The sequence below is a fragment of the Cherax quadricarinatus genome, chromosome 78 (assembly GCF_038502225.1).
Source record: "Cherax quadricarinatus isolate ZL_2023a chromosome 78, ASM3850222v1, whole genome shotgun sequence".
Taxonomy (NCBI): Eukaryota; Metazoa; Arthropoda; class Malacostraca; order Decapoda; family Parastacidae; genus Cherax; species Cherax quadricarinatus.
In genome coordinates this window covers 19,116,731-19,126,730 of record NC_091369.1, presented here as the reverse complement: position 1 = coordinate 19,126,730, position 10,000 = coordinate 19,116,731, and the positions used below count along the sequence as shown (strand labels likewise).

General features: G+C 41.2%; 2 protein-coding genes across 2 annotated transcripts in view; both read left to right on the top strand.

Moving 5' to 3' along the window:
* Positions 1 to 10,000, top strand: part of LOC128701484 (methyltransferase-like protein 25B) — a gene marked incomplete at its 5' end in the record, with an annotated part of 360,140 nt that overhangs the window by 193,655 nt on the left and 156,485 nt on the right.
* LOC128701481 (sialin) overlaps positions 1 to 10,000 on the top strand; it is a 185,207-nt gene that overhangs the window by 89,665 nt on the left and 85,542 nt on the right. Inside the window, exon 4 of the mRNA XM_053795175.2 lies at positions 7,792 to 7,895. Coding sequence (XP_053651150.2) covers positions 7,792 to 7,895 — 104 coding nt within the window. The remainder of the gene's footprint in view (positions 1 to 7,791; positions 7,896 to 10,000) is intronic.

The following is a 10,000-nucleotide window of genomic DNA, read 5'->3' as shown; positions in this document are numbered from 1 at the left end:
GAGCTTGGCGCAAGTGATCACAAATCCATCAGTTTCAGCATCAACTGGGAATACAAGAATAATGATAATACGGTAAAAATCCTTGATTTTCGTTCTGCCGATTATAATGGACTTAGGGAACACCTGTCAAATCTCGACTGGGGTTATCTAGCTAGTGATTTTATTGACGATGATCATACTTATGATTATGAAGGGATCTGCTTTTATGATTTTTTCTTAACAATGTACACCATGCCCAGAGTATATACATTCTCCAGAGAGAAATTAGGTCTAATAATAACGATCGCAAATGGGTTAACAAGAGGCTAAAGCATCTATTAGGGGAGAAAAGGGGAGGTTAACCTTACTGACCAATATGTTCAGCTTAAAAGAGAAGTAAAAAAAAGGGATTAGAAAGGCTAAACGTGACTATGAAATTAGAGTTGCTAATGAATCAAAGACTAATCCAAAGGAGTTCTTTCAAGTGTATAGGACGAAGGTGAAGGAAAAAGTAGGACCTCTGAAAATTGGGAATGGACAGCTGATTGATAACAAACTGGAAATGTGTTCCTTATTTAATGATTATTTTTTGTCAGTTTTTACACAGGAAGATGTAAATGAGATTCCAGTAATTAACAATTATTTAGTTCCTGATGAATTTAAATTAACTAATATTACTGTCACGAGGGGCATGGTTATTAAACAGGTAGACAAACTGAAGCAAAATAAGTCCCCGGGACCCGACGAGTTGTTTTTCAGGGTACTTAAGGAATGCAAGATGGAGCTTAGTCAGCCATTAACGAGTGTGTTTAATGCGTTCTTCCTTACCGGTGTTGTGCCAGAGCTGTGGAAGATGGCTAATGTGGTTCCTATATTCAAATCAGGGGATAAGTCCACTCCTTCAAATTACCGTCCAATAAGCCTGACATCTATAGTGGGCAAGTTATTAGAATCAATTATAGCTGACATTATTAGAAGTCACCTTGAAGAGCATAACTTGATAAATGAATCTCACCATGGATTCACGAGAGGTCGTTCCTGCCTGACAAATTTACTGACGTTCCTCAATAGAACATTTGAGGCAGTTGACAGTGATAAAGAATATGATAAGTTTATTTGGATTTTAGTAAAGCCTTCGACAGAGTACCTCACAAGAGACTCTTAAGAAAAGTGGCAGCTCATGGTATAGGAGGTAAAGTTCTAGCATGTACAGAGGCATTGCTTACCAATAGAAAGCAGAGGTTACCATTAATGGAGTGAAATCTGAATGGGGATTAGTCACTAGTGGCATTCCACAAGGATCAGTTTTAGGCCCTCTAGAAATAAATGGTATAAAATACCGACACAATGGAAATATAAACACATATGCAGTATAATGTGATCCTTTATTGACAACGTTTCACCCACACAGTGGGCTTTTTCAAGTCACACACAGATCTACCTGGGGTGGAAGGTACGGGAGTATTTATAGTCATGTTCAGAATGTTGAGGTCAGGTGGAGAATGCTGCATCTGATGATCTACCGGGTGGGGTTATAGAGTCTTGGGTAGCTTGGCAGGGGTATTGGACAAGTTGTGAGTAGACCTTCTGCAGTGTTCTATGTTCTTATGTGGGATAGCGATGAAGAAGTTTCTTGGCGAGTGGTTCAGCTATGTTATAGAAGCCGTTGTTCTGGTTGAAATTGTTGGTTATAGAGATAAGCGATGATTCCAGGATTCTTCGGTATTGAGTGTTGTCTTCTGTGGCGATAAGTCTTGAGTTTCTGTAGTTAATTAAATGGTTGTGTGAATTGCGATGTTGTACACAGGCATTCCTTGTATCGTCAGTCCTGCTTGCATATTGGTGTTCTGAAATACGTGTTTGGAGGTCTCTTGATGTTTCGCCCACATATAATTTGTTGCAGTCATTACAAGGGATTATGTATACCCCTGCAGAGGATGGAGGCTTGTCCTGTCTACTACTGGTGATGTCCTTGATGGTCGTGGTTGTGGAGGTAGATACTTTGAATGATGTATTGGAAAAGATGTTGGAAACATGTTTGGCAATGGAGTTGGTGGGGAGGACTATGTATCTCTTCTCGGCAGTGTCTTCTCTGGGTGTGTTGAAGATGTTTAATGCCCGCCGTCTGCAGTCTCTGATGAAGTGACGAGGGTAGTGGAGTTTAGAAAATACTTGTTCAATTATAGTGCATTCTTCCTCAAGGAACTCATTGCTGCAGATTCTGAGTGCACGCAGGAAGAAGCCTATAATTACACCACGTTTGGTTTTGGTGTCGTGGTGAGAGTAGAAGTGGAGAAGATCGTTTTGGTTGGTGGGTTTTCGATAGACTTTAAAACGAAGTTCGTGGTCAGCTTTGCAGAGCAGAACATCAAGGAAAGGAAGAGTGTTGCCGACTTCTCCTTCAAGTGTGAACTGGATTGAAGGCTCGACCTGGTTGAGCTTGTCTTGGAGAGCTTGAACGTTGAAGCGTTTAGGAGTTATGAGGAGAATGTCGTCAACATAACGGAGCCAGGTGACAGACGAAGGAATAATGGTGGAGAAACGTTCGGCTTCTAGATGTTCCATGTATAGGTTCGCCAGGACCGCACTGAGTGGCGAACCCATGGGTAGTCCAAAAGTCTGCTGAAAGAGGTGATTTTCGAAAGAGAAACACGTAAAGCCAACACATAGTTCAACAAGGTCGATGAAATCGCTTGCTGGAATGGGAAGATCAAGTGAATCGTCAATTTTCCTGCGCAAGAGATCGATGGCTTGTGTAGTAGGCACTTTGGTGAATAGGGAAGTCACGTCAAGGCTGGAAAGTTTCTTGTTCCTGATGTTGATGTTGCGAATGCGATTGAGAAGATCACCCGAGTGTTTGAGATGTGCTGGACTGATAGTGCCCAAGAGTTTAGAGAGGTGTTTTGCGAGAATTCCTGAGAGCTGGTGGGGAGCACTGCCTATTCCCGAGGAAATGGGCCTCAGTGGGATACCAGGCTTGTGAGTTTTTGGCAGGCCGTACATTCTGGCAGGTCTGGGGTTGCTGGGCATGGTGTGCAGAAGTTTCTTCCCTTGTTCTGAGCCCCTCAGAATGCGGCGAGTCCTCTGAAGAAAAGTTTTAGTGTAATTATAGGCTTCTTCCTGCGTGCACTCAGAATCTGCAGCAACGAGTTCCTTGAGGAAGAATGCACTATAATTGAACAAATATTTTCTAAACTCCACTACCCTCGTCACTTCATCAGAGACTGCAGACGGCGGGCATTAAACATCTTCAACACACCCAGAGAAGACACTGCCGAGAAGAGATACATAGTCCTCCCCACCAACTCCATTGCCAAACATGTTTCCAACATCTTTTCCAATACATCATTCCAAGTATCTACCTCCACAACCACGACCATCAAGGACATCACCAGTAGTAGACAGGACAAGCCTCCATCCTCTGCAGGGGTATACATAATCCCTTGTAATGACTGCAACAAATTATATGTGGGCGAAACATCAAGAGACCTCCAAACACGTATTTCAGAACACCAATATGCAAGCAGGACTGTCTGTGAGCCATGACTCGATCCACGAGAGCACTTTTTCCCCAATGCCATGAGATGCCACTTTCTTTAACAGTCTTTGGTGTCTAACTCTATCAAAAGTCTTACTAAAATCTAAGTAAATAATATCAAATTCTTTATCAACAGCCTCAAAAGCTTTACTGAAGAAAGTTAATAAATTAGCCGAGTATCATTAATCAAGCTATGCTTATCGAGATGGCTTCTTATAATCTCAGCTATAATTGACTAGTAATTTGCCTACAATTGAGGTCAGGCTTATTGGGCGGTAATTTGACGGTAACGACTTGTCCCCTGTTTTAAAAATAGGAATTACATTAGCCATCTTCCACATATCAGACACTACACCTGTTTGAAGAGATGAATTAAAATATTAGTTAATGGTTCACAGAGTTCCATTTTGCATTCCTTAAGAACCCTTGAAAAAACCTCATCAGGACCCGGTGACTTATTTTGCTTCAGTCTGTCTATCTGCTTCACAACCATTTCACTAGTGACTGTGATGTTGCATAATTTATCTTCTTCTGGCCCACTATAAAAATTAATTACTGGAATATTGTTAGTGTCTTCCTGTGTAAAAACTGAGAGAAAATAATTATTTAAAATCGAGCACATTTCATTCTCTTCGTCAGTAAGGTGCCCATAGTTATTTTTAGGGGACCTATCTTATCTCTAACTTTTGTTCTATAGACCTGGAAAAAATTTTTTGGGTTAGTTTTAGAATCCCTAGCAACTTTAATTTCATAGTCCCTTTTAGCTTTTCTTATCCCCTTTTTAACGTTCCTCTTAATGTCAATTTACTGATTCATAAAATGATCCTTCGCTTAATGTTTTCTAACAATTAATATCCATTCTGTAATAGGGAGACTAAATCTGAGCTGCATTATCTATATAATGCATCACTAATGATGTGTAGAGCTGAAGTATAACTTCTGGACTCTTATTACTTCTTGATATAAATCCCAGTAATCTGTTTGCTATATTACGTAAGTATAGGTATTGCTCTCTAGATTCCAGGTTGTTGTTGTTCACCATAACCCCTAAGTCCTTTTCACAATCTGTATGGCCAAGTTCTACATTATTTAATCTATAAGCGCTAGGATTATGTACATTCCCGAGCTTCTGGACACTGTATTTATCTATAAAGAACTGCATCTGCCCTTTTTCTGACCACGACATGAGTTTTTCTAAACCTACCTGAAGTTCAGTGACATCTTCCTTTGAATCAATTATTCTGCCTATTTTTGTGTCATCAGCGAATTTGCTCATATCACTAGTTATTCCCTGGTCATGGTCATTAATGTATATTATAAACAACAATGGGAATAAAACTACTCCCTGTGAAATGCCACTTGTTGCTGATCCTCACTCAGATTTTCCCAGTTTATACACACTCTCTGCTTCCTGTTGGTGAGCCACGCTTCGATCCGTGACAGCACTTTTCTCACAATACCGTGAGCTGCCACTTTCTTTAACAGTCTTTAGTGTGGTGCTCTATCAAAAGCTTTACTAAGATTCAAATAAATAATATCAAATTCTTTATCATGATAAACAACCTCAAATGCTTTATTGAAGAAAGTCAGTGAATTAGTTAGGTAGGAATAGCCTCTCGTGAATCCATGCTGAACGTCATAGAACAAATTCTGCTTATCACGATGGCTTCTTGACAAGCATAATTAACTCTAGTAATCTGCCTACAATTGAGGTCAGGCTCATTGGCCGGTAATTTGACGGTAGTGACTTATCCCCTGCATTAAAATGGGAATTACATTAGCCATTTTCCACATATCAGACTCTATACTAAAAATGTTGATCAATGGTTCAAGAAGTTCCATTTTCCACAAGTTAACCCTTGAAGAAAGTTCATCATGACCCGGGGATTTATTTTGCTTTAATCGGTCTACCTGTTTGATTACCGTATCCCTAGTGACTGTGACATTACATAATTTATTTTCATCAGGCCCATTATAAAAATTAATAACTGGTATATCGTTTGTGTCTTGTATGAAAACAGAGAGGAAATAATTTTTATGAATCGAGCACATTACATTGTTTGATAAATGTTTTAAAACCGACAAGTTGAAGATTGAGACACTTATGCAACATATGGGAATCTTTATTGAAGAAATGTTTCGCCACACAGTGGCTTCATCAGTCCAATACGAATCAGAAGGGTGTAAGGAGAGGAGGAGTTTGAGGTAATCAGTCCCTCAATCTTCAACTTGTCGGTTTTTCAAACCATTCATCACAACTGTCAGACACTGAAGCATCATGGGATCTTGTTTCAAAGAATTCTGAGGGACTGATTACCTCAAACTCCTCCTCTCCTTACACCCTTCTGATCTATATTGGACTGATGAAGCCACTGTGTGGCGAAACATTTCTTCAATAACGATTCCCATATGTTGCATAAGTGTCTCAATCTTCAACATTATATTTTCTTCGTCAGTCAGCTACCCCGTTGCTCTATATTCCAGAAAAAAGCCTTTCGGGTTAGTTTTTGAATAATTTTCCACATTAATTTCATAGTATCGTTTAGCTTTTCTTACCTCTTTATTTTAACCTCGATCTTAACGCATGTATATTACTCCACGAGACACCCCTCACCTCTTTTCACAAGCTATAAATTCCTTTCTTCTGCCCCAAGGGATGTTGGAGCTTATTCTTCATTCATTGCGGATCATTTCTATTCGGTCTCATTTCTCTAAACAGAATAAATTTTCTTTGGGCAGCGTGTATAGAGTTTACAAAACTGTTCTCTTTGATGCCCCAGACCACAGATGATAGGTGTTCTCTAAGCCCATTGTAATCTGCTAAGCGAAAATCTGGTCGCTTCTGCTAAGTTCTTCTGTAAAAGAGACAGACAGACAGACAGAGACAGAGAGAGACAGACACAGACAGACACAGACAGACACAGACAGAGAGACAGAGACAGAGACAGACAGAGACAAACAGAGACAGGCAGAGACAGACAGACAGACAGAGACAGAGACAGACAGACAGACAGTGACAGAGACAGACAGACAGAGGCAGAGAGACAGAGACAGGCACAGACACAGAGACAGAGAGACAGACAGACAGACAGACAGACACAGACAGAGAGACAGACACAGACACAGACAGAGAGACAGACATAGACACAGACAGACAGAGACAGAGAGACACGGACAGACAGACAGACAGACAGACAGACAGACGGAGTGAGTGATATTCCCTTCCTCGAGTTGTGTGTTTATACTCACACACAGAGTTTGGACAATTGGATCAGGAATGAACCCTCCAGTGAACGTAAGGTTCACGTCAAAAAATGAAGCCCATCTGCAGCAATGCCACTGGGATGAGTTTTCAAAACCTCACGATCAAGAGTTATGATACTTGCCAGGTCAGCACTAACCATCAAGAGTCATGAATATTTACTTGCCAGGTCAACACTAACCATCAAGAGTTATGAATATTTACTTGCCAGGTCAAAACGTATCACACTTCGGTTTTTAGATATCATTGTAAAATATTTTGTATGTTTGATATAATCTACTGCCATGTCTAAGTTCAGTATTTCAGCACAGACATACAGTCACTCTACATTATTAACTTCAGCACAGACATACAGTCAATCTACATTATTAACTTCAGTGTTGACATACAGTCACTCTACATTATTAACTTCAGTGTTGACATACAGTCACTCTACATTATTAACTTCAGTGTTGACATACAGTCACTCTACATTATTAACTTCAGCACAGACATAGTCACTCTACATTATTAACTTCAGCACAGACATACAGTCACTCTACATTATTAACTTCAGTGTTGACATACAGTCACTCTACATTATTAACTTCAGTGTTGACATACAGTCACTCTACATTATTAACTTCAGTGTTGACATACAGTCACTCTACATTATTATTAACTCGTGCCAATGGCCAATGTATCTCATTCTTCTCTCTGTGAATTGTTCTGTTATTAACCTGTAAATGTGTGTAATATCGAAAAGAATATTAATTAACATGGAAGCTGCTTATATCTTTCAACGACACTGAGGAGGAACTGACTTGTGAGAATATATTTTAAATAGTGTTTTCTTTCTCGTATAGATCCAGTCATACAGCATCGTGCACAGTCTGCTGTATCTTCCAGAATGCTGAGCTACACAGCATTGGCTGAGAATTCTTATGAATATTCAGCAACCCAATCGTGCTGCCTATTGTATCTTTAAATAACGAACTTCAGCAGTACCACAGCGTTTGCTGTATATTTGCAGCCAACGCGAGCGACCTTGAAGGTGTGAGCATAGGCGAAGATGAAGACGAAGGTGCTGAGGGCAACATGACCAGGTCCCCGGCGCTGCTGGATGACTCGGTCATGGTGAGCCGAAGTAACTGGTGTATCTTTCTCCTCTGGTGCTACACTTTAATCGCTTGGGAACCTCACAGATAAAACAATGAATTTAGAGATTTTTTAAAGAATTTATTTCATCATGAAGTCTTTGTTTTTAGTATGAAATGCAGTAAGTACACTTTGTAATATATTTTTTAACACCCCTATCGTCTCCCGCCGACGTAGGTGATACCAACAAAAGTGAAATCTGCTTCACTTGTCACTCAATCACTGTCTTGCCAGAACAGGTGACATTACAGCTCAGAAACCTCTGCAAACCACAACATTACGGCTCAGAAACCCCTGCAAGCCACAACATTACAGCTCAGAAACCCCTGCAAACCACAACATTACGGCTCAGAAACCCCTGCAAGCCACAACATTACAGCTCAGAAACCCCTGCAAACCACAACATTACGGCTCAGAAACCCCTGCAAGCCACAACATTACAGCTCAGAAACCCCTGCAAACCACAACATTACGGCTCAGAAACCCCTGCAAGCCACAACATTACAGCTCAGAAACCCCTGCAAACCACAACATTACAGCTCAGAAACCCCTGCAAGCCACAACATCCTCATCCTTCCTTCAGAGTGCAGGCACTGTACTTCCTACCCCAGCCCTGCTGACTGCTTTCCCTAAATCCTTCCATAAATAACTCCATACTCGCACTTCTACAGCAAGTCATATAATAAAAATCACTTACCTCCACTCTTATCTAGGATGTTCTCATAAGCCTGATGGATGTACAAGCCCCTAGAACTTAAAATCTCGTTTATTCCCAGCCTTTCCTAGGACGATATCTACTACTCCTTTCCTCTGCCCCTACTTAGTATGCCCTCCAAGTCACCTTTTTTTTCCATCCTCTATAAATGTCCAAACCACATCAGCAACCCCTCCTCTGCCCTCTGAATATTACTTTTGGTAACCTCACATTCCTCCCCGCTACAACAAACATAACCCATGCTTCACATAACCCCACATTCCTCCCCGCTACAACAAACATAACCCATGCTTCACATAACCCACATTCCTCCCCGCTACAACAAACATAACCCATGGTTCACATAACCTCACATTCCTCCCCGCTACAACAAACATAACCCATGCTTCATATAACCTCACATTCCTCCCCGCTACAACAAACATAACCCATGCTTCACATAACCTCACATTCCTCCCCGCTACAACAAACATAACCCATGCTTCACATAACCTCACATTCCTCCTCGCTACAACAAACATAACCCATGCTTCACATAACCTCACATTCCTCCCCGCTACAACAAACATAACCCATGCTTCACATAACCTCACATTCCTCCCCGCTACAACAAACATAACCCATGGTTCACATAACCTCACATTCCTCCCCGCTACAACAAACATAACCCATGCTTCACATAACCTCACATTCCTCCCCGCTACAACAAACATAACCCATGCTTCACATAACCCCACATATGACTCCCCGCTACAACAAACATAACCCATGCTTCACATAACCCCACATTCCTCCCCGCTACAACATACAAAACCCATGCTTCACATAACCTCACATTCCTCCCCGCTACAACAAACATAACCCATGCTTCACATAACCCCACATTCCTCCCCGCTGCAACAAACATAACCCATGCTTCACATAACCTCACATTCCTCCCCGCTACAACAAACATAACCCATGCTTCACATAACCCCACATTCCTCCCCGCTGCAACAAACATAACCCATGCTTCACATAACCTCACATTCCTCCCCGCTACAACATACAAAACCCATGCTTCACATAACCTCACATTCCTCCCCGCTACAACATACAAAACCCATGCTTCACATAACCTCACATTCCTCCCCGCTACAACATACAAAACCCATGCTTCACATAACCTCACATTCCTCCCCGCTACAACATACAAAACCCATGCTTCACATAACCTCACATTCCTCCCCGCTGCAACATAAAAAACCCATGGTTCACACCCAGATAACAGTGTTGGTATCACTCTCCTCTGGTATAATATCTCTTTTACGTCCATTGATAAAGTTCTTTGTCCTCACAAGTGCCTCAGCACCACTCACCTTCTCCCTTT